Here is a 26436-nt window from a genome sequence, read left to right as displayed (position 1 = left end):
GTTACAGCATCGTCTTTTATGTGATCACCAAAATTGACCCCCAGCTGAGGACAGTATGATAAGAAAAGTGAGGTATTTGAGGTGATTGCTCTGAGTCCTTATCTCTTGGAGCTAAAATAAACATATTGAAAGTGGGAATGATAATGTGCCATTGAATGAGTTTGGAAACTGTGCTTCGTTGGATCTGGAAGTACATTAAATGTATCAAGTGTCTTACTGAAGGGCAAGTTCGATTGGAAAAATTTGCCTGCCCACCTGCTTCTTTCCTACTGTCTCAGGAAAAAAAATAAATATGGAAATGGTGTTTGTGGAGATTAAGTACAGTGACTAGAAGCTGCAGAATGAGTTTTATTAGCTCTGATTTTATTCTTGCATCTGTATTATCAGTAAGGTAGTATTGTGATGGGCAGAGTAGATTAATCTTTGAGATAGGCAAAGGTTGAACAGACTGTTATGTGGTCTCATATATCAAAGCCAGAGTGTGTGCTACAAACAAAAGGGCAGTATTGTAAATAGCAAAATAATACTGAATCTGCTGCTGATGTCTTTTCTACCACCCTTTGAAGGTGGTGCATGATAGGAGCAGTAGCAGAGAAAGTCTTAGAAATATACTCAATTGAGTGGTAGACTAAATATAACTAAGTCTTGTTTTGTGGGCTTACAGTATTTTTTCAAAAGTGAAATTTGTTGCTGTTACTTGAAATTACAAAGTGTCAAAGCTACAGATCTTGAAGCTTCTTTTTGTCAAACAGCATATATGAAAATGTCTCTCAGGTGTTAATTTGTTGTTCAATATTTTTTATTTCCAAATATGCTTTCTTGGTGTATTTTGCATGTTTTGATTGAGGTATTAAATAAAAAGGAACTAACACTGACTTTGAAATGAAAGATGGTGGGTTTTTTTTTTTTTAAATTGTTTGTTGGATTGCCATCTCTTGTTCATCCATAAAAGAAAAATGTCAATGAAGTAGAAAAAAGAACAAATTATATCTGACTCTTCACAGCTATTTTTATTCTTGTAATTTTTGTAATGTTAGCTCTTTTTTGGTGTCTTTTTTTTTTTTTTTTCTTAATTAAAGTCTGCAAAGAAGTTAGGGTCACTGAAGCTTTGATGGTTGGGACCCTTCTGTAATGTCTGGAGTGCATCCAATGTCTCGCAGTTTGATGGCTTTGGTCCAGACAGCGTTGTGCATTTTAACTTTGTTGTCTGGATTGTCAACTGGTAAACTGTGGTTAAAGGCAAGAGCTCATCTTTATTTCAAGCTACTGGCAGAAAACATGTATTTATTAAAAATAGAGAATGAACTATTAGCAGAATAGTAAGATAAGTAGATGCGTGTTGCTGTTTTAGTTGAATTAGTGAGTTTAGTTGAATAGTAAATAGGTTTCCTACAAAAGAAAGTATAATTCCAGGGTGGAAATTAACTATGGAACAGTGTCTTGACTTTTCATTTCAGTGTTCTCCATAATGACATGAAAAATAGATCCATAAATTCCTCAACGGGATACAGCTATTTTCAGTCTTTGAAACTCTAGTACTAAACTTTATTAACAGTCTGTCTGAAATAAAGGAAGGTGAAACCTTGAAGCTAGAAAACCATTACTGTAACTTTACAATTTCAAGAGCCTGTTGACAAAGGAAAGATGTTACGTTTAACAATGTGCAGACTTGATTTCTTGCAGTGAAGCGTACTAGTACAGAGAAAGAGAGACATAGGGGTTTGCTTTGGGAGTTCAAATAGAACTTTACCTTGGCTTAAAATTACAGTGCAGTTATTAATTAGGAAAATGGGGGGTGGGGGGTGTCAGTAATATCATGGCTAACATTCTGTAGTGCCTGCTTTTTAGTCTCCTTTTGCTGCAAAGTTCAATGGAGACGTCTCCAGGATGTATATTTGAGAGCTGCTCAGAGGCGGAGAGGGTTATTAGCACCATCTCAGCCCCTCTAGAGGCTCAGCTTGCTTCCTCCAGACCTGCCGGGAAGCCTCTGCCCTCTGTTCCTTCCCACTCCAGATGATCAGGTAGAGGGCAATGCCCACTCCCGCTGTGCAGTCACTTTCCTTTGATTTGTGTTGTTTATAATCCGTGTACCTGTGTTGTGCTTGTTCCAGTATAATAAACTTGGGTGGGAAACAGTTGAGCAGCCCTGCAGAAGTTAGCCTGGATGTGAGCTGAACAGTCTTCGTGGACTTGAGTTAAATCCATGTGGAAGTACTACTCTTCCCACACTACAGTTTCTCCCGGTTGCAATTGTAGAATTGCAATGCCAGCGCACTGGAGTGCAGAACTAGGGTTCGGGACTTGTTATTTGGGACTGAATATCAGGAAGATGCAAGTATACACGAGCAGTATGGAAGCATTTATGGGATGGAGTAATTGAGCTGAACAAATGGTGTTAGACTCAATATGCTTCATGTAGAAGTTGGTTAGTAGGTTAGTGTTTAAGTCTGTAGTGGTGCCTAATCTGCTCGGTGGAAAAGGGGGAACAGAAGTTACTGAGAGTTGAGTACTACTTCTGATCTTTAATCTTTTTACTTCATTTCTTTCGTTTAAGATCAAATTTGTGTCATTCTTTTAGCAATAACATTATTTGGTGTGGTTCTTGATCCAGTAGTACTATTGGTTTTGGGGACAGATTTTGCAAACGCTGTTCTTTAGCATGACTAGCATCTGGGCTACGCCCCAGAATATCTGTTGATCATTTTACACTATGGTGTTCTTCTGAGTGCAGTATGTACTGCTGCTTCTGATTATAGTATGTATGTTGGGAATCTTGTTTTGACCTACACTAGGTGCCTTTAAATTAGAAACAGCAAATAGCTGCTACAAGCAAAATTTTCAAGTAAGGGGTAATTGCCTAAAAAGTAAAATGGGAATGAATGTAATAAAAGATACTGATATCCTTGCTTCCTTATCCTTTTTTACACTGAAAAAGGTATAAATTATACAACTACTTAAAGAATATGCTTTTTCTCTGTAGTAAGGATACCACAGGTCTTTCAATAAAGTAAACTGTGCTTTCCAAAAACTACATTCAAGTTCTGTTCCCTGGTTAGAAATACGTGTTTCAGTGTTTGTTAAAGTTTGAGCTGGGAGTTCTCCTGATTCTTCTTGACCATGTTTGCCAAGTTAGTGGAAGAGTAGTTGGAGAGCAAAATGCATAGAGATAAGCTGGTATTCCATAGAATTAAATAATAGAATATATATTGCTTGATTTATCTAAATCATAGTTTGCTGTAGTGCAATTTAGTAATAAGAGAGAAAACGTCTGGTATTTGGTTATTTTTCTGATACACGGGCATTTATAGAAACTCCTAGGTGTGGCTGCTTTTGAGGGATTTCATATTCAAAAACTAAGAACTTAAATGTGCTTAAAGATTTTTGGTTTTGAAGACTTAGCTTAATACTTGTTCAGTATGATGCATAGTTATCAATACATGATTTATTTGATATACAATATATTTATTGAAATTTGAGATGATGCACTTCGTTTGAGTGGCACAGGGAACTATTCCTCTTCCTCCTGTCATCTTTGAAAACTTACATTATCATTCTGTTATTGTATGTCACCTAACATCCTTCCTCATTAGGAGGACTGAAATATCTCAAAAAAAAAAAAAAACCCAAACAAAAATCCAAGCAATGTCTCTGTGGCAGCCCCATCACTCAGTGTCAAGAGGAAAACTTGAGGTATCTTTGCGGTCATGAGATCAGAAGATAGAAATCCCCCTACAGTTCTGACTTTAGCTATTTTTACATTCTATTTCACCAAACTGACAGTTTTTGAAATAATGTTTTAAAATCATGGTATGTTTTGTTGGTTTCTTCTACGATTTGTGTATCCCATTAAGGAAAAGGGAATGCAAAATAACAGCTTTAAAAAAGAAGAGCTGATAATTAATCTGTCTTGTGGAATAGTGCTTATTCTTCTGTTATCTGCTCATGGTCATCAAAGGATGGTGTGATAATTTTGAAAACTAAACTTACAAAAGTAGTCCGCTCTTTTTTTTTTTTCTGGGGTGTTTTATTGGATTTTATCTAGCCTCTTGCTTTTTGTGAGGCTATTCTTGTCAGGAAATATGTAGTATGTCTAAAGGAGCGAACATAGCTTTTCTTGTTTTACACTTATATATTAAATGTATGTACATTATTATCTCCTTATCTGACTACCTTCTGATCATTTTCTTACTTGCTGCTTCCTTTGCTAGAGCGTAGGTGTCTCTACTGAGATGCAATGATGTGTACCATATCTCTTGTTACGCAGAGGAAAATGGCTTCACATGAAGAGCCTGTAATTTCTGGTTGGAGGGCAGTAACTTCAGCTGCCCCAGTGGGATTGTCGGTATCTCTCTAATCAGAGTGTAGGTTTTCAGGGGTACTGGGATACGAATTTGTCTCATGGGTTTCTGAGTTTTGTTCTTTTACCCAAAGACGATTCTATGATTACTGCATCTAAATAATCTAAGTGCCAAAGTGAAATATGCTGAGCTGTTACCAACACCATAGGCTGGTGTTGCTGAAGTGGTTGCCTGTTCTGAAATGTTTTTTACACTTATTTAAAGTGGGAACGCAGCTCACAGCTCTCTTGCAAAGCATATGAGTTGTTGTTGACACAGCTGAATTTCTTTTTACTCACTTAACTTACGCCCTTGAATTTTGAAACAATAGTATAAATAACATGCAGGTATTTGCATGAAACAAACAAATGCAATAGATTATCCCTCTTTGCTTCCCATTTGCCCATGTTTTAAAACAGTTATTTCAAATAAATAAAAACAAAATCTACATCATTTTACTTCAACATTGTTACTTTATGTACAGTGGAAGAACAAGACAGAGCTAACTGCCTCCCTTTGGTTTGTTATGCCTTCCACCGTCCAATTCACATTTAGAAAAAAAACTGTTTTCTTTTTAAGTAGTTCCCCTCTTAATTTTTTAAATTTATTTTATTTTAACCTCCATATATGCTACAACGAGACAGACTTTGAAAGACAGTTTTCTATAGCACTTAGACAAAGTTTTTGATAGAAAACAATGGATATTCCTTATGGACACTTTGCAGATACCAGCAGATCAGATACCACAATTTTAGTGATTTCACTCACTAAATTAAAAGACAGGGTGGGTCTGTTTTTCAAAGGTATAAAACTTCTGTCATGGTGTGTGTTGAACAGTAGTTTCTGTGCTTTTCTGGTAAGATGAGCTCTCAGCTGCGGAGGTTTTTCTCACAGTGGAATCTTCTCAAGAAGCCAGAAAACTGTGGGATTTCTTCTTGTTGTTGTTTTTTTCTTAGTGTAAATAGCAGGGAGACCTATATCTTTTGGTTAGGGGAGAGAGAGAAGGAGAGATATCTAAGTTCTTTCTGTGGGAAAGTTAGATTAGAATATGACGGTCTTTCCCCCTCCTCTGCCTTCCAGTGGAGGTCTCTGGAAGGCCCTCAGTGGTGGATCATTAAGGACACTATTGCATCATATTAAATTAGAGAACAGAACTATTGGCATCTATGGCTTACATTCCCTTTTTACCAGTAGAGCTGAACATTGTCACAGAAAGGCTTTCTTTAAAACTGTTTCCAAATGATTAAAAAAAAAAAAAAAAAGGATAAAAAGGTATTGTCATTGTTTACCTCTTTTTGTATGTTCTTGATTTACACCCCTTAAAGAATATTACACAATAAGGCATAATTTTCCTATTCCATTTTGAAGTTTGTTTATTTGTATACCATAAATAATTCCATGACATGCAAAAGTTAATTCCAAAATTCCATATTTATTTCACCATGAAGTTGTAAGGAGCAATAATCATGTTAGGGAAGGGGAAGTACTTTTTCTATCATTCATAATATTTTATGCAAATTGGGAATAAGACTAATAAGCTAAACTTAAACTATCAGATATTGTCCTTGAAAATTTGTAATATGTAAGCGCCCAATTTCTTGGCAGTAATGGTTGCAGTTGTCAATTAGTAATTGTGGAACCAGAAATAAAGTTGTTCTGTTAGTACCTATAATTTGTATTCTAATTCCCATTTTATTTATTTATATAAATGTGTAACTTGCTTTCTAATCCCCCCAAAATAGCTTTTGAACTAGTAGTTGTAACTTATACCTATTAGCTTGGAGAAGTTATTTATTTTATGAACTCATGGAAAATAGGTAATGGGCACCAACTTCGTTCTTTTCCCATTTTTTTAAAGGAGCAAAAAGAGGGAGCTGAGGAATTGTGTCATACAGCACAACTTCAGTTTCCAGAAAAATATTGGAGCAAGTTATTGGACCAAGTTGTTTGTAGGCACTAGAAGATAAAGAAATTACTGTCAACTAAACTGGATTTGTCAAAACCAGTCAATTTAGTTTCCTTCTGAGGCAGAAAAACAGGGCATGGAGAAGAAATAAATCATTATACGTTGTATTTTGTCTTTAGTAAAGCTTTTGATGCTTATGCGGTATTTCAGTCTGCAAGCAAGGGGAACATGGTCTAAATGAAAACATAGTAAAGTGGATATAAAACTGGAGCAGCACCTGTTGTAATCATGGTTATATGGAAATGGAAAATGGAAAGATACAAGAAGTGGGATTTTTATGGTGTCTTTCTTGTGTTCCGTACTACTCAGTATATGTGTAATGCTTTGGATGGTAAAAAGAAAACCACTATAATTTCTGAAATTTGAGGATGGCATGAAACTGTGAGAGGAGATGCAGTTATGTGAAAGGACAAAGTTAGAATTAAAAAGGATCTTGATAAATTGGAGACAGTCTGAAATAAATAGAACTCAGTTTCCTAAGAGCAAGTGCAAGAATCTGTGCTCATGCAGGAAAATATGATTTAAAGAATGAAGGTGAGGAGGAAATGGGTGAATGGCGGTTCAGTAACATCTGCAATTCTTAGTGAATGTAAGCCGGACATGGGACTGTAGTATCAGCTGTTGCAAAAAAATAGTATTTGAATATATAAACAGGAGCATAGCTTGTAGTACGAATCAGCATCATTTATTCAGTTCAGTCATATATGAATTGCTAATCCTGGACCCTTGAGGAAATTACCATTCCATACTTCAAGAAGCATGGGAGGAGTCTGGAAGGGAACACCAAGAACCAGCACAGTTTGACCTACAAGAAAAGATGGACAAACTTGTGACTCTCTCATTCAGAGAAGAGAGGTCTGATGGGAGGCGTGAAAAACCTCGCAAGAGGTAAAAAAACTTGTACAAAACAAGAGATGAGTATATTCTTCATCTTCATAAGGAATAAGACAAAAAGGAATAGGCATTAATTTATAGCAATGAAAGGTTGAATTTGGCACTAAGAAACACCGTCACACTGGCTAAATACAGATTGTCTGTGAAAGCTTCATAAGTGGAAAATTTTAAGAACGGGTTAGATATTTATCTGTCTGAAGTGTAATAAATGTGGTTTGATACTTCCTTGTGACAGCATGACTGGAGGGATGGGCTAAATGACATCTTAAATTCTCTTTTAAGCCTTTTTTTTATGAGACTTCTGGACTCTGATTTCTAGATTACATGTGACTCAAATTGGTAGTTCAAGTAAAAGCAGCGTGATGACCATAGGGTCAATACAGTATTGTTTCTTAAAAGCTGATGTTTCTTCTACATTCTGGTTGTCAGCACATGTATCATGAGTTGGAAGTGATTCATGGGATAATCTAGCTCCATGGTATATAAACTGTGATTTATTGATTACTGTTTGTGGGGACATAGTATGGTGAAGTACATTTCTTTTATAGTGTATGTACCTGATTCCATAAAGAACTGAAGTCTATGCTGACAGACACCAAATATAGGAAAGAGATTCTGTTAATGCCTTTGCTGGAAAAAGGCCTAAATATTATCAGGCACCATAGGATCTCTCTTCAGAAAGGGTCAGACAGAGACAGCAAAAGGCTTTATAAATACCCCAGTTTTGGAGGAACCTAATTTGAAGTTTGCGTGTCTCAAAACCAATTAAATCTGTGATAACACATCAGTGGAGAACCAGAATTCTTTTATTGTAGTACTCATAAGATATTTTTTTTAATAAGTTTGACAGAGTTTCCAGAGGTCTGAGAAACTTGGAGGATTGCCACTGTCATGTTGTCCAAAGAATTTGGGAACCTTTGATTTAACCGATTTTTAAAATGCCAAAGGAGAAATGGTCCTGCATTTTTTTCTGCAGTAGTATCTGGAATTTTAAAATTTTTTTGTTTGTTTTGTTTTTTGTTTGGGTTTTTTTTTTGTAGTAGGATTGCCACAAATCTACTGGAATGTATTTTTACCATTAAAAGATAATTTCTGACTGATTATGGGAAAGATCAGTTAAGTTCTCTCATCATACAGTCTTTAAAATAGTTGTTGAGCATGTTCATATTTCTCTTTCGACATCTGTATGACTATTTATTTGTGACAGCAGGTGTAATCATCCAGTTTCTGTCCAAGTTAGATATCTACTCATGAATGTGTGTCTGTGATACAATGGCAAAGGATAACCCAGCCAGACTTGAGGAACTTGAATCATCCTCTGGAGCTCAGGTAGAATCCAAATTGCTAACTTAGGTCATGTGAATAGCCCTTTATTATAGTGTACTGTATTGGTAAATTGATTTGCTTCCCAGGAGACTGTGTCCCTGAATAGCAGTATCATCTTTTCAGAAATCATGGCCTTTGAATGATACACAGGATGGTTGCTTCAAAGGTTTAAAAAAAGAAGGGAAAAGAGGAGTTAAAAAAAAAGGTGAAAAACAACAGCAGAAAGCAAGTTGATTCTGTATGTTACCATAGGGGAGGAAACGTTTAGCAAAAGAATTAGTTAATTTATTTGTCCTTGGTAATTCCATTTTACTGTATAATTAACAATTGTTAAGTAGTCTGAGTTGAATAGAATCTAATGGATAAAATTTTTCCCAACTGAAATAAGTTTCACTGGTCCCATCATGTCTCTATTGCAAAGAACACAGACGAAACACCTGATTTTCCATATAATCTTCTGTGGATTCAGTTGATTAATTCCCATGGATTTGTTCAAAATAATAATCTAACCCTCTTCTTTTAATTTGTGAGGTGATAGACATGACTGGGAGAGAAATGGCTCTTATGCTGACTTGCAATTAAAAGGATTACATCTCTATGTTCTCCTGCCCTCTTAAATTTTTCCTCCCATTCAGTGTACCAAAAAGTGACATATTGGTTCTCTGTTTATCTTTTCTGGTTCTTTTAGTAGAAATAAGTTTTGTTCTTTTTTTTTTTTTTTTTAATGCAGTATCTTTCATTGGAATTTTCTTTTTCCTAATCAAAGCGGTGCCACTCGCCTTTGTTTCTTCATCCAGTTTGTTTGTTGTCTGCTGCCACTTCCCTTTGTTTGTTTCTTGTTCCCTTTATGCTCTGTTTAGTTCTCTTCTTGAGGTGTTTTGTTTGTGGGTTTTTTTTTTTTTCCTTCTAACATCTTGTTCCCTACTTATATATTTATTACAGTATCTCTTTGATTTCTTCTCCTGAATTGCCTTGGTGGCAGTATTTTGAACTGATAGTAATGTGAAATTACAAACCTGTTCTAGTGAACAAAGCGTAACGACAAGGCATATTCTGCAGAGTTTACGATCGGAGAAAGAGAAGGGTTGTTCCTTCTGAATGAATAACTGACCAGAGTAAGAGCTAATCAGTACAGATAAATTTTTCAAGAAGAATAATTTTTAAGAGTAATTTGACCAGTTAGCAATTTTTGGCAAATGAGGTAAAGGGGTTCTGTTGCAAAGTGTGGAGCTTGATAGGAAAGGGACTATTAGGAAAAAGTGATGTGATGTGAAATGGCTGGAAATAGCTGGAAATACTAGCAGCGTTCGATTATTTAAAAAGGTGGAGGCAGAAATGATGTGTAAAGATTTAGGATGAACATTCACTGGCATTTTGAATTTGTTCAACTAAAGACCGTGGAAGTGCAGAAGCGAATGAGGTAGAAGCAGGGAGTGGGGCCATCTGCACTCTTTCTCCCACCTGTGGTCTTTTTCTCTATCCATCAAAGTACTTCACAATGAAGTTCATTTCAAATTAGGTACGCTGGTCTTGGGCAAATAAATAACAGGTTTTATTTTGGATTTGAGGTTTAGACTAGAACTGTATAGGAGTGTAAGGTTTCGATTTTCCTTTCTCTTAGACGTCAGTTTAAAAACCGTATGAGCTCTAAAGGCTCTAAAGATAGATACCTCAAATATTCTTTACTTTAGTGACCTGTTAAAACCATTCCATGTCAGAAGTGATGAATAGTTTTTGTGGGTTCTGAGCAGGTTCCTGATCGATTGGTTGCTAGTTAATGAGGGAGAAGAAGGGCAAGAGAAACTGAAGTCCAGCTGACTGTGCGAGAGCACACCTGCCTTTCCTCTTTACTTCATTTTCTCTGTAATGAAGGAACCAATTGGTTTAGAGCGATCAATGCTGACCTATTAGGATCAGGCAGCGTTCTGGCATTGCCAAGGCAATTAAATTCAGCAGAGCAAGGATTATAAAGAAAAAAAAATAAAAGGGCCCAAGACTTTGAATTGAATAAGAGCTACATTGATATTATAACGTTGGCAAAAAACCCCAACCCAATAAAGTTAAAAAGAATTAAATCGTTATCATGTTCTCTTTTGTGTGAGATTGGGAATGACAAGATTGTTGTAATTTGTCCTTTAAATTTGATAATCTCTGGTCCTGCTTCTGTGACTGGGGATTTCTGCACAATGTAATCTATTTATTTGGAGGAGACAGTTTGCTTTGAAGCTTTGCTGTTTGTTGTCTGTTGTATGCTGTACTATTAAACTCACAGGCTGTGTACCTTCATAAAATTATTCATTCCAATTGAGTGGGATAAAAAAGCCCAAACTCTTAGTAAATAATCGTCATACAAAGTTCTTGTCAAGCAGTAGATTTTGAAAGTTTGTCATACATTTTAAAATTTAAATAAGGTGAAGTTTTTTATGATTCTGGCAAATCTTTTGTTGCCTTGCGTGGATGTCCTCAAAAGGGAATGAATTTGTTTCATATAAGAGTTTTGGCCTTGTCAAAACCAATATATTTGACAAGTTGGAATTAATTTGCATCAAATCTTAGATAGCTAAACCTGCCCCATATTTTAACGTACAAATTTATTGAATGTGGACATTAACTGGCAATATCATTAACGTTCAACAAAATACCAGGATGTCCCTTCTATGCATCTTTGCTGCTTGAAAGAGGCTAACAAATTGTTTTATAAGATTCATCCATTCTGACTCAGGACATTTCTATTAAAAAACCAAACCAAACAAACAAACCAAAACCCTGCGGGCAAACCAAAAATCTTGAAAAAATATTTTAGAAGTATAATATCAAAATAACAATACCCAAGTATGATTTATCTTTGTGTCTGATACTCTCAGTTTTACTTGATTGACCCACATTTCTGTGGCAGTTAACCTTCCCCTCTTTCCACCTCAAAAACATCAGAGCGCCTGATGATTAAGTCCCTTTAATCATCAATTGCTTGTTGTCATTTTAGCCTTCATCACATGAGCGTCCTTTAGTTTATGCTTGCCCTTGAGCAGATGAGGTGCATAATCCTATTCTTTCAAGCTTTTAAAACGATTTTTATTGGATCTTTGTAATTGAGTGCTATGTTAAATCAACTTCTTTTGAAATCTGAAGTTCATAAGCTAGTATGGCGAGTCCATTCTAGCTTTTAACTGTGGTTTTGTGCTGACTTTAGTGATTTCAGGCATATGTATATATATTTACATATATGTGGGTGTATAAATATATATACACACCGTTTAATTTTCATTAGGGAATCCCAATGAATATGATTGAGTATTCTGTAATGGGTGGGAGGAGTGGAAATTTTTATGAAGCCACTTTTTGATGTGCTACTTTTTTGACATAATTGTTCCCCCTTCAGGAGTCTCCACCAGTTAGTTTTCAGATACAGGTGTAGAAACTCTTTCTCTTTGTGTTTGAATGTGTTGATCATGGAGTAAATGTAAAGGTGGTTGTTAGAATTGGTGCATTTCTGTCCTCTGCATAGGGAGCATATTAACGATGGCTAGTACTAATGACTTGTGTCCCAAATGTGTCCTCTTTTAGGATGTATCATCATTCTAATCTCCACTGGTACAGAAAGATTTAGCTTTTTTTTTTTTTGAAAGTTTTTATTGCTAACTGCATGCTCATACAGTGTGCGACAGGTTTAATGTTAATTTTCAGTCTGAATTTATTATAGTGTAAGAACACTTAACATAAGCCTATATTAGTAATCAATAATATAGTGAATTCTCTATACTGTGGAGAATACTGATGTTAAACAGATCTTGAACAGAGTTTTTAAAAAAGAAGAGCCAAAGAATGTGAATCCATTGACAGCAAGGAAAATCAGGCTTGCTTATCCTGATCTACTGGTGCAGAGCTTACTTGTGATCCTATGGCACTAACAATCGGATGTGTATAGATATAGAAGAAAATTGGTAACAGAATATTTCGAGTAATCTTTCTGTTTTAAGAGAAAAGTTAGCCACCTATGAACTCACGCTCAAAAGTGATTAGTTTAAACTGTATGTTTCTTGCAGAAGCATGGCTGCTTTTTCAAGGCCAAAGGGTTCAGGAGGTTGTCATTCTCAGCCTTTTATTTGACTAAAGTTTGGTCTGTAGTCCAAAGCTTTTATTGAAGTGCAGGTCTGGAACGTCTCTTTCTGGAAAGGCACATCACAGCGTAAAATGTATGTAATACCTCTAAAAATGTATTTTGATGATGGTTTAATATTTCAAGAGTCATGAAGATTTTAAGTTTGAGTTCTAATTTAAATGTGCCTCGAGCCTTTAGCATTAGTATTTATGAGAATGTGAGTCGTTTTGAGGTTGAATTTTTTGGTGTAGAATAGGCATGTTCATAGACTTCACTAACGCGAAACAGTCATGGCTAGAGTCATAGTACGGGAGCAGCTACAGTGCTTTCCATTTGCAGTGTAATAAAACATACTTTTGTTTTTTAATTATTTATTTCTGTTTATGTATGTGCTACATTATTGCTTTGAAAGAGAGGTGGAAAACCGAAGCTGTAGGTGTGGAGCTAAAAGCTTATGTGCAGGGCTTACCTTTTAGAATACTGGCATTCTACAATAGTGTATTATTTATAATAAAAATAATCTTTGAATTCCTACAAATTAACATTGGCAATGCACACCTGCCGAGATATTTTCACAATTATACTGCACTTGTGCAGGAGAACAAAGGTTTGTATGGTGAGAAAGAAGTGTAGTAGAGCTCCTTTATGCGTTCTGTAATGACTTGATGGGGCACAGAGGGGTTCTAACCAGGTAAACTCAAAGATGAGGTCCTTTTGCTAAGGGGGATAACCAATTCTGCTGAAAGAGCTTTTTTTTTTCCCCCTTCACAATGCATGTGAATATATTAAAGTGTGAAGACAAATATGTTAAGAGGTGTCACAATAAAATCAGATCTCATTTGTATGGAGAAAGAATTCTTTTTGTTACTTTTTGCTTTGAGCTTAAATAATGCTTTAAAAGAAAGTTCCTTTAAAAATTTGTGTTGGAATGAGATCAGTATAGAATAGTATGGAACTGCCTGTTTATTAATTTTCACTGCCTTTTCTCTTTTTTTCTTTTTCTCGCTCTTCCTACTGTTTCTGGTCTTTCCTTAGTTATAGTCATGCTTTGGGATTGTTTGGGGGTTTTTTGTTGGTTTTTTGTGTTTTCTTTTTGTCTTAAATACCTGTCATGAAACAGAAGTAAATGTCAAGGCTCTTATGCTAGTTGATCTCTTAATATTATGCATTTTATTATCTGTTGGTTGCCCAAATTGCTTGTCATGTACAGACATGCATCTTTAAATAGTATCTAATCGTAGTGTTTTCACATAGTGCTTAATATATGTACTTAATCATCACATATAGAAAATGGAATCAGACAAATGATTTTTGGTATTCCAGCTATATAAAAATTATTAGAGCTGAAAGTTGTCCATGTCCAACCACTGTATTTTTGTTTTACTTATTTATTTGTGGAAAATCAGCAAACATGGTAGAATCCCTGAGTATAAGAGATCATTTTAAATGCAGTTTGATTCACACAGAAATCCTATTTTTATGATATGTGTGTATAACAAAATGAAAATGTGATACTAACTTGAGTTAGGCACACACATTTTAACTTTAATCTGGCTACTGTTGATAATAACAGCAGGTGAGTTATAGGGATGCAGGTTTCAGCCACTGAGATTCTGAGGGTTCTTTGTAAGACTTGTATGTGCTTTAATCCACAATGCAGCGTGTAAACCCAATGGTACTGTGGCATTAAAATCACCATGACCTTGTTTCTCTATGTTTCAGTCACTTTTGCTAAGTAAGCACGCTCCTGGACTCTTTTCCCTGAAACCAGTTAAAAAGATTTCTATAAACCAATGTTTCAGTAACATTTTGGCACTATTGAATTATTTTGGCTTACCCATCCCTTTCCTGAGTTGACGTTAAGAATCTGAAAGTGAGATATTGAGAGTCATCTGTGTGTATTTAGGTAGAAACACTTGACCGGCCTTCTCTGGAGTAATATGTAAAAAAAGGCAATACAAAATAACATTAAAAAAAAAAGATCAGGAAGTTGAGTTTGGGGTTGATATAGTGGATATGTTGGGAGTTGTAGGAAGTTAAGAAAGCTCTGTGATCAGATATGAAATAGGTGGATAGGGTATATATAGAAGGACATATATTACATTAATCAATACCATGATTACCTGCTAGGGAGGCAGTAGGGTTCTTAAACATTTTCTGGTCAAAAGGACACAGGTTAGTTATTGACTTCAACTAAAATTTGAAGGCTGTATTCAAAGTATATCAAAATTCATTCTGAATATGTTACATCATCTATTTCAGGATACTTGACCCAGTAGGGAAATGGGAAACACTAACACTTAGTGAGCTGCCAAGGTGAAGGACAGAGGGCGTGAGCTGAGAGGAGGAGGTATAGTAAGACGTCTGAAAATGAAGTGTGAAAATTTGACTTTGGGCATAGGTAAGGAAGGCCAGAAGGGTGTGTGATGGGGGAGCAGTTCTGAAGTTCAAAGGTTCTTCACCATGAAGGACGTAAATAAGTCACAGTCCTGTATTCCCTGTAAATTTCTAGTTAATGAAAACACAGCAATAAATAATATTGATTGCTTCTATTTCCAACTGACATTTATGTCGTTATACTGAGAATAATAATATTATGGAGGAAAAGATAGTATTAGCCTGATAATACCCTCCTCCTCATAACTGACATCAAGAACAGCTAGGAATAAAGCATTGAAGTATAATGAAGAGCTGCCTCCTCAAACATGTCTTCACTTCATTAATATATAAGAATAAAATACATAACTTCTCTTTTAGCTGCATATCAAAATAATGCAGCACTGAGTTCAAATTATCAGCTTAATAAAGTGAAGTAGATGGTTTTAAAGGTAATACAGCACGTTCAGGTAAATTGAATTGATATGCTAATGGAAGTTATGTCTACAGAATCGAAATTCACATAACTGCATCATGAGATTCCTTTAAAAGATACTCTTTATCACAGAGCAGTGCTGTCACTTCTGAGGCAAGAATCATGTTATTTAGAAGTGTCCTGGTTTGAGGTAGAACATAACCGATTTTCTTTTGAAGAACTTTATTTTCTATTACACTTTAAAGAAATACGGTTTAAAAGAAAAGTCTTACTTTATTTTTCTGGTAACTATTTATTCTGTTCTTCTTCCATTGCCTCCAAATAGATTTAAAACAGTTTATTATTTTTAGATGTTTTCCCATATGAATGGAACTATATGACTGGTTATTAATTCAAATTGTTCTTTGATAAAGGAACCAGTTGAAGAGACCTGAATTCATTAGCTTAGTAAATATATTTGTCTTCTGCAGGTCTGCTTACCTGCTCACAAGTTTTAGCGGTGTAGTTCATAGTCATGTCAAACAAATTATTTTTATATTGTAGGAGATGAAAACCTACATTTTAACAAAATGATAAAATTTTCTTGGGGTTACAGCACCCAATGTACCACTCCAGCCTGATGGTAGTGTTTCAGAGAGCTAATATCCATTGTAATGAGTTGAATTGGTGTGATGTTGCGAAGTACTGTTTTGAATTAATCAAACAGTTCTCCTGATTGCTTATTAAATCAGCAAGAGACACATGGCAAATTGTATATGATAAATATGGTTCTACTCTACAGCTAAAAGAAATCACAGGAAAAAAAAGTGGAAAAAGACAGAAGCAGCAAGAACAAGAAACACTTTGGTTAAAGTAGTTGTCTATCTTAAATGCTCTGTCTTTAAAACAACCATAATTTAACTCTTCTCACAGGAACTTGAGTTTCTGGAGATTTTATTCTCCATATACAGATATTGGCAGTCACTGCCCTTCATTTCCACCGTCTCACTGCTGCTGAGCTGTGTAGAAGTGTTTGTGCAGGTTAATGTAGACCTACTTGTAATCCAAATTTATGATCTTCTTTCACCATGTTATCTATTATTTCCAGTAATATACAATTTGATTTAAAAATAACTAGACCTTTGAAGCTTACGAGATTGAATCTGCTGCACTATCCATGTCTGATGAACAGTCCCATAAATATTTCCTTTGTCCTTTATTTCATAACTCAGTTCAGGCCTGCAGTAGTCATCAGTTAGGTCTGGAATGTGCTGGAAGGTGTAAGCAATGCAGATTAGAGACACCGATTAACTGAGTTAGCAACCGTATGTATGTGTAGCAGGTGATACTGCTAATTGACACCGTATCAGATTTCTCTCCTAAAACGCAAAACTCAATGAATTTAGAAATAATTGGTTGATACTTTCACTGATCTATCTCACATCAGACATTTGTTTCCTCAGTACAAAAAAACATGTCTTGTAATTTCCGATGAGGCTTCTTTTCCATTTCATACTCTCTGATAGATATTTCCATGTGAATTTGAATCTTCACTAAATAATTTCTAAAATGCATCTAAAGAATGATCACAGTTAAGAGTTTGGTTAAGCTGTATGTTGTCAGGAGCAGAACAGGTGTTGCATACTTTAATTATCTCAAAAAGGAACACCAAAGCAATCAGAACTGGCATTCAACTCGTTTAAGTAGGGCATTTTGTGTGATTATCTTTTTTTATAGGGGTTTTACTCCTTCAAACATTGCTTCTAATGTTGAAGAATTTAAGTTGATGTTTCTTATAAGTGACATAGTTGCTGTTGGCAAGGCATCTGTAAATCACGGGATAGTACGAGGGCTTTAATAACTGTGTGATTGTATCTTTAGTTAAGGAACCAATGGTTTATCATAAATGTTTTAAATATATAAGGCAAACTCGGCTTAATGAATTACCCCACATATCAGCATTCCAAAATTGTTCGTGCAGCAAATTGAGCCAGCAATATTTGCATCGATTTTCTAACCACCTCCAACTACAAGGAGTTGTATCCATAGATACAATTTTCAAATCATAAAAATATTGATGAAGAAGATGTATCCAGTCATTTTTATGTTACCAGTACTCAGCTGATTCCACTGGAGTATTGCTTAGCACTCTTCCAGTATAATTTTAGTATAACAAATGGTCGCATTCCTTGCATATATCCTTGGATATATTTCTCAGTAGGTAAAACGTTATACTGGGGGGGCGCATTGTTTGTTTGGTTTTTCTTTTATTTTTTATTTATTTTAACAATTCATTCTTCATGTGCATTTATGACCCCCTTTTGAGAACCCTGGAGGTCTTCTCTTATTCTCTTCTGCTTATATGCTTAAATACCTAGAGTTGCTGAACAGATTCCTGCCCGTATCTGGACAGATTCTGGGAAATAGAACTGGTTTGGATTGAGAGCTGACCTGAAACAAAACCTACAGAGCCAAGTTCAGAGAAGTTGAATGGAACTATAGATGCACGCAATGTGAAGATTCAGATTCAAGCAAGCTTACCTCAAATTTGAGGTTTTCTGTTTTTTGAAAAAATAAAATAAAAATTGGAAACCAGTAATGAAAAAAGCTTATTATTCTTACATATGGAATACAAAACATACTATCACATCATGCAAATGTTTCTTATGTTCCCATGCACATCAGTGTTAATTTGGTTGGATATGTTCAGAAACATTGGTTGCTTGGTTGATATGCTGCTTCTATATAATATACAAACAATTACATATCCTGTGTAATTATTATATATCAATATTTTTAGCCACTTGAATGCCACAGCATAAAATATGTGGATACAATTTTAGAAAATTACAGAGAGAAAACTGTTGTGTTTTCAAACTGCTACGCTGTTTCTTGTATTTGCATCAATTGGGAAGGTAGAAATGTTTGTTATTGTACAGGCTTTGCAAGTGTTATGTATGCTTTTCCTACTAGAGTTCAATGATTCTGTCTTGTGTAAGACACAAGATACTTGTTTTCTGTATTTGCAGCAGGGATTTCCTTTGGTATAAAATAGACTCTTAGATTTTCTCATCTAAGTGCAGGAAAACTTGTCTCCTGTCAAAAAGACAGAAATGCTTTCCACGTTTGTTCTGGCTTAATACTTTTTTTATATATATTTGTTTATGTCCACTGTTTTTGCATGTGACTTAATTCTGGCAATAGATTTTTCCTTCTTGCTTTTTTTCTTTATCTTCCTGTCATCAGTCTGTTGATTCAGCTGTGTGAGTCTGAAGGATTATATGTTTTACAGAATTGTCAATAAATGGGGTTTATATGACAGTGAATAGCACTGTTTCCTTTTCCACTAGAAGATAAACAGAATGTCTTCTAATGCCCTTGTGTGCTGGGCTGTATCTCATGCATCTCTGTGGCAGTGATCAGAATGTGAATGTTAGCGGTTTCTAAGCAGTTAGAGGAGATATGAAGTATGTAGGACTAGCACTGGTGTCTCATACCAAATGCTCCACGAAGGAAAATGAAATGCCAAATTCTTACAAGCTTGTTTTGTACACATTGGATTTAGTTCTTTATTTTAGTTTGCTGTTGCTGTTCTGCATCACTTTGATAGTAACTTAGAGTGGATATTAGCGCAAAATGCCAGCTAATTTCCTTTACCTATCTCAGTTTTCTGTCTCAATATTCTCAAGGGATTAGAATCTATGCATAATATATTCCAGAGTTTGTCTGTATCTTACTGGTGTTATTATAATGAAGGATTAAAACAGATGCTAGACTATGCATATTTTTATGCTTTGACACATATGTCCTAAGTGCTGTTCTGATGCAGGCAGCTGAGCTTTGGTATTAGTAGTCCTCCAGGGTATCCACAGCTGAATCGGTGGTATGCTCAGGAGCAGCTGTTATCCGAATTAAATGTGTCAGCTGTACAAATGTAAAGAGCAGAAGTAAAACATGATGTAGTTATTCGTAAATGTGAGTATTTGTAGTCACAACAGAGTGCCCAAGTCATAGTTTTGTGTAAAGGTGAAGAATTGCTTTAAGAAAAATAGGGGATGGATGAGGGCATTGCCATGTGGATGCCTAATTAATCAACCCAGGTATTTCATTCAAATTATAGTAGTTTAAGATTCTGCCAAGATCCAGTACAACATACTGTTTCCCTCTAGTTAAAATAATTTTCTTGTTAGTGAGGGGAAAAAAAAAGGAAAGAAGAATACAGATTTTTCTGTTATTTCTGCCATGGGAATCTCGGGGCCAAGTGTAGCATAACTAACTGTGACTACAGAAGTCTGAGACATGTGGATGAAGCTCTTAAACCATGTAAATACTATCAATATCCATTATTCTCAAACAGGGCCAGAAACCAAAATAAATGTCTTCTAAAGGGGCAAAATTCTCATGCTGCAGTCCTGTTCACCTGCCAGGGAAGTACTTTTAAACCCCCCAAAGTGATCAAGGTTTGTTTTTTTTTTAAAGAATGGTTCAGGGTTCTTTTTGTCTTCGCCCCAGTCTACCAGTTGAGTCTAAAGTCCATTGACAGAGGAGCTAGTCTAGCTCTTGAATTCTGGTTCTTTCACTCTTCTATCACACAAAGATTTATAGATGAGTTTGTGTTATATAAAGCTGCTTTGTTCCTGACAGGAAAGTGAACAAATTCTAATTTCACTGGAAAAACTGCCTGTAGTGTTTTTAATGTCTGTCCTTCTTGTTTTTTGCCTGCCACGTGTCTTCCACAGTGGGCAATATAATTAAAATTCATAGTTTGGCACCAGGATTTTGATTATACAGTTAATTTTTCATCATTCCTATGTCTCAGCTTAATCAGGTTTGCCTAAGCTTGTGTCACCCGCTCACAAAGTACTCTAAAACTTTTTTTGTTCATTTAGGATTTGGGCTTTCTGCTCCACCCCCCACCCCCCATCCCCCCCATCTTGTAGTAATCAAAGCTTTTAAACTATTTTGTAATTCATCATACACAAGTAAGTCTGGTTAGTGGTCCTTCTTAATTAATGACATGCTTGCCAAGCACTTGTGGAAAAATGACTCTGGCTATCAAAAATGATTAGTATATGCATTTATGTTGATTTAATCAGCATAAAAGATACCTTATTGTATTTCAGGAAGCATTATCTGTTAAAAATATGATCTTTAGCTTGTTTCCTCTGTTTTTTTTCTAATTCAGAAGACTACAATAATTACAAGCATGTAGTGTTGGAGGTGGGAGAATACCGTGTTTGTTCTCACTACTTTAACGATAGAAAGTAATTGCAAAACTATGGAGTTTGACCTTATTCTTAAGTATCTAAAACAATCAAGATCAAATCAAATGTTTTATTATGTAGGTGAAGGTTTTTGTTTATTTCCATATGGGTTGATTTGTTGTTCGTAGCGTACAGTGAGGATACTCACTCTGGCATCTCCAGTCCCGCAACTGCTTGTTTCTTATTCCCTTAGTTGCAAGAAAGAAAATACTAAGTTAACCAAGATTCATTCGTTTTCTGATATATTTTTTGTATAAATATGTAAACAGAAAGCAAATGTTAAGGCTTTCAAACTTCCAAAGTTAGACTCTGAAAGATACAGGGTTACTGAAATTGTTCACTCCTTCTAGTCATAATTAAGTATCCTTTGACCTCGTGATGATGTCTTACAGTCATTTCACAACGAGAGCCTTTTGAGGGAGGAGGGTGTTCAACCTATCACTTTTTCAATGTATAGGACCTGAACTATGGTTCCTGAGTGAGGAGCTGTTGGATACTTTTCTCTGACCGAGTGGCTTCACACCTTGTCTGCCATGTGTAGTACAGCAGCAGAGAACACCGTGTCACAGTCTCGCCTTACGTGTGACGGAGACCTCCTTAGGTTTGAAGCCCTATTAAAAAAAAAAAAAAGTTGAATTTCTTTCTGAGGAAATGCTTTAAAGAACAGATCATAACGTAAAGAGGCATTATCAGCACCAGTATTCACAGCAGTTCCTCAGAAAAGGGTCCCAGCTTTGGAGTCCAAGTTCACAGAAGAATCTCCCTACGCTTGATGGAGAGAAGGTCTGAGCACTTTCATCCTGGCTTGCTGTGGACAGAGGCAGTTATACACAGAGCCTGCTTGCTAATCTCATATCTGGGGCTAATTAGGTAACATTGACGGAGACGATGCTCTTGCCACTCGATGCGTATTTGCTTGTGGGACCCAGAAGGCTGTTAGATTTTGTGGTGCTTAATTCTCAGTTGCCTGTCCCTTAGGCCTGTGAGCAAAGTCGGAGAGCTGTACCTGTTGCTGCGCTGCCGGTCAGAGCCAAGAGCAGTATCACGTGTGGTGGGCTCACCCCGGTGAGCACTTCAGCTCCGCACAGCCCCTCACTTGCTACCCCACAGCGGGATGGGAGGGAGAATCGGAAGGGTAAAAGTGCAAAAATTTGCGGGTTGAGATAGGGACAGTTTAATAGGTAAAGCAAAAGCTGTGTGTGCAGCAGAAGAAATTTATTCACTATTTCCCATGAGCAGGCAGGTGTTCAGCCGTCTCCAGAAAAGCAGGTCTCCGTCACACGTAAGGGTTACTTGGGAAGGTAAATACCATCACTCTAAATGTCCTCCCTTCCTGGTATGGAATATCCCTTTGTTCAGTTGCGGTCAGCTGTCCCGGCTGTGTCCCCTCCTTGTGCACCCCCGGCCTACTGGCTGGCAGGGCGGTGTGAGGAGCAGAAGAGGCCCGAGCAACCGCTGCTCAGCAGTAACTGAAATGTCACGGTGTTATCAACACTGTTTTCAGCACAAATACAAAACAGCACCATAAAAGCTACTGTGAAGAAATTTAACTCTATCCCAGCCAAAACCCCTACAGTATGTTTTAAAAACTTAGTGAGTGATCACATAAAATGTCCCGTGCATTTTAAGCATTTGTCAGAGTTGCATGTGTTGAAAAATTGTTCATATTGATTTTGTTACCTGCACTCTTATATTGCAGCTAATAAATTGCTCCAGGAAAATGATAGATGGTACGCATAGTCTGATTCCCCGAAGCATACTTTTGTTTTTAATCATGACTCAGTTGCATTTCCATCTGGCAGAAAACTGCTTAGGAAAATTTGCAAATTTTCAAGCAAGTAATGAGCTATAATAGGTATTTTAAATTTCAGAAATCTGTATGCTTTGAATTAAGACTCTGTTGCTCGTATTGAAGTTGTCCACATTGGCAGTTTTTTCTCACTATCGTATTTCTGAGCAAACTTTTTGTTTTCAGCCCATTACGATGTACTACTTCAGTATTTACAATGTCTTCACCTGATACTTCTGAAACAGGTTATGTACCTTCAGTATCACTCTTCGTTGGTGATATTTGAAATTCAGATACAGCCTGTTTACGTAGCAGTGCTGGGCATTTCTAATAAATTCTGCCTTATTTGAAGGAAGATTGTCTTTACAGTCTCAGGCTATGGTAGCTTTAGTATCTCACATCAAGTGGAATAATAAGCTACAATTTTTATGCAAAATCGGAGAATTTGATTTTAGAAGTTAGGGTGTTTAAAGTGATTTTGAATATTGCATTATTTTAATTTCCACCAAGTAGAAGAATGCAAGATTCAGGCAGGAAATCATGCTGGTCATTCACCTTGAGCAAGATAACGAAAGAGTAAAATATATTTATTGTACTGGGGACAAAGGAAGGGGTTTGTCATGTCATTACTTTCTACCTTGCAATAATATTACAACACCAAAATAATATACTTTAGAAGACTAATGTATACATGATTACTCTAATGGATTGGATTTTGTTTTACATTACCACAACATTTCAGCTTTCCAGCAATGTGAAACATTGTCATCTCTTTTTCAAAATAACTGATAGGCTATTCAGCATACAAGAATAAGCTTTGTTCCTCTCTACCTCTTGGTAGAGAACTTTGCTAACAAGGGGGAGTGATACGTTGTTTTACCTAAGTTTTCAGTATGGTGAAGATGCTTTTCCCATGGCAAACTATTCAAGTCTTGTGTATCTTTCACCCTCTTGATGTATTAAAAAAGCCCACAAATGAATGACCAACGAAAACCTGAAGTAAAAAGCAAAAACCAAAAAAGCCAAAGCCAATCCAGACATTTGCTGTAGTGTTACAATTTCATAACACACACAAAAAAAATCTAAATAAACTAGCTTTTAAAGCTAATTATGAAGCAGTTTCCTATGTTACTATTAATACTGTTACTTTGTTTACTATTAATATTGTTACTTTGTTTGTTCTCTAAACTCTTTAAAGCAAAGAAGCCTAACTGAAGTATGTCAAAGTATCGCCATTAGTAATGCTCTGTTGGTTAGCCTAGAGCACGTTTCATCCAAGCAACAGCTCAGTACTTTTCTTGTCTGAGAGAGACGAGGGAGTTTATTTGGCAGAGCCAGTCTCTGCGTGGACTTAAAAATGTTCCAAGATTGTCCCTGTGTTTAGTCAAATTCTGCCCTTCTGATGGTGGATAGAACAAGTACATTTACTGTTGTCGGATCCTGGTCATTGCCTGTATATTTAGGGTTCATACCGTGCTTGTGAATTGACAAAAAGAAAATCATCTGACAAGACTGGACCAAATACATCTGTGCCTGTAGCTTCAAGGAGGAGGCATACGCTTAGCTGAAGATGTCTACAAGAGCTCCTGAAACTGAAAGATTCTTTCAAGTTTCAGGTTAACTTTCTCTGAACAGCAAACTGTTAGTTTGCTGAATAATTTGATTATAATCTCTTCTGTGGATCTTCAGTGTCAGTTTTTCAGAAAGTCAGTTTTGTGAGTAGAAACCTTGGGGTCTTGCTCCTCTGTGTCCACCGAGCTTTTGCCATAGACTGTACCTGCCTGCTCACCACTTGCAAAAACACTGCAGATTATCCTTGGTGTGTTAAGAAAAACTGAGGCTGATAGAGTTTTGCCTTCATAATATGAATGCCAAAATATGGCATTTCACAGATCACCTTGCAGCAACCGACTGGTTCTCGTGGGCAGGTCTGGGGAAAGAACCACTGTTTCCCTGATTGTCAGCCAAGATTCCTGCGATGCTCTATGCAGGCACTTGTCACAGCTACATAGTGAGGGCTAAGTTCTGCTTTACTCTTAAAATATAGGTTTACCTTCTTTATGAAAAAGAAATATTTTCTCTAGTTTTGCAACTTTTACTTTTTCTACACAGAATGACTTGCAGGAAATTTTTTACTGTGATTATTAATTGATCTGTGAGTTAGTATTTAGGGAATAGCGTATCATTCTTTTTGTTTGAAGTCATGATAATTAAAATAATTTTTAAAGTGAAATTTTGAGCATATATTGTATAGAACTTGTAATTTTAATCAAAATATATTGGATTTTTTTTTTTAATGAAACTATTATATAAGCTAAAAGGAGCAGATGTCAAAACCTGAGAATTTTAGCGATGTCATGATACTGAGGTAACTTAGTTGTCTCTTGCAGCCATTTGCATGTAATAGGTGGGCTTGTTAAAATTATTTTTAGAAGACTTTTCTGTGTATGGTAAAGACAGATGAATATAAGTAATAGTCATTGAGGCTTGCTTATAAGAGCTTTTTCGTAAGGCACTCAAGACTTGAAGTGTAGGAGGAGGTTGAACATTAGTACAGTAAATAGCTATGAGGGTTTTTATTGTTTAAAAAAAAATCTCAGTACTGAAAGCTGTGTATTTTTTCAACTTGGTATGATGGAGAACACAAGCCAAAATGATGCTGTTGGTGAGTGGCCAGTATGTTGGAACTATAATTATAATACATAAATGAAAGGTTGTTTTATACCTCAGACCAAGGCCATTGCTTAAGATTCTTGCATTCTGGTATCTCTTAGTTGAAATTAGTTCATGTAATACAAAGCTTTCTGCAATGTGGGTAACCCATTTTGTGGGGCAATGGTATTTGTTCTAGGTAGTTTTCTGCCTTGCTTTTTCAGCATTTATTGAGATGATGTACCATATTCCATTTAAGATTTTTCAAAATTTTTACTAAGAACTGTTGGATCTCTTCAGAAAGTGCAGGAACCAGACTGAATCAAGGTTAATGGCTGTTTATAGAAGGTGAAGCCTCCAGGGTAATACAGAAGGTGAATAGGTCACAGTGTTCAAGAGCAGCTCCATTTAATTTTCAATTAGAGTCTAGAAGTATAAGTTATACAACCAGGAATGAAACCCAGAGCTAGCTTTGTTTCATAACATTTGACAGTTGTTTATTGTTTTGTTGGGGTTTTTTTTGTTATTAATAAAATATACATCAACAAAGACATTGATATCCCGTACATCCAGTATTGGAAACAGTCATGTTAAAATGGAATTGATTTTTGGCTTCTGCAGAGAAGCCTCACTGCTGTTTTGGATTTATCCTGGCTGTATGAAATCTTTCATTTTGGTAAAAAGTATAGTTGGTAAAGGGATTATTATTATTATTACCCTGCATGAGCACACATTTGCACTAACAGACCATTTCTGAACCAGAAGCTCCCTCATTTTTCTTTTCTTGGCAAATTAGTCCAGAAAGATTTTTGATAGATCCTGAGTAGATGCAAGTTTGCTGTGAAATTTATACTCTTTTTACTCCTTTTCTTATTTTAATCTTTTTTTTTTTTTTTTTAGCAGTTACTCATTTCTTACAGGTCTGCACAATATAGTGCAACTGAATAATTTATATTTTAGTGCGTAGAGGTTTGTCATGCTTAACTTGTGCTACTTACCTTCTTTTGTTTTGTTCCCTATAGGTATATTCGAATTGTTGGGACCCACAACACGGTGAACAAAGTTTTCCATATTGTGGCATTTGAATGCATGTTCACGAACAAAACCTTTACTCTTGAGAAAGGTCTGATAGGTAAGAGTTAAAACTGTTTACATGAACTGTTGCAAACACTTGCCTTTCAAGACTGGCCATCACTGCACTCTTACTCTACTTCTGTTTCCACACAGAAATCTCTAACTTGAGTTAAATGATGCTGTAAGCATAGAATTGGTTGGCTAGTCTTTGCGACTTCTTTGATATTCCAGTTCTGTGGGTTGA

The 26436-nt window shown here is 36.0% G+C and overlaps 1 protein-coding gene across 1 annotated transcript in view; it reads left to right on the top strand.

The window, feature by feature from the left end:
* Positions 1-26436, top strand: part of BTBD9 (BTB (POZ) domain containing 9) — a 124588-nt gene that overhangs the window by 52868 nt on the left and 45284 nt on the right. Inside the window, exon 7 of the mRNA XM_009880422.1 lies at positions 26141-26250. Within this exon, the coding sequence (XP_009878724.1) occupies positions 26141-26250 (110 nt within the window). The remainder of the gene's footprint in view (positions 1-26140; positions 26251-26436) is intronic.

Source organism: Charadrius vociferus, unplaced genomic scaffold (genome assembly GCF_000708025.1).
Source record: "Charadrius vociferus isolate BGI_N301 unplaced genomic scaffold, ASM70802v2 scaffold62, whole genome shotgun sequence".
Lineage (NCBI taxonomy): Eukaryota > Metazoa > Chordata > Aves > Charadriiformes > Charadriidae > Charadrius > Charadrius vociferus.
This window is presented reverse-complemented; position numbering and strand designations above follow the sequence as displayed.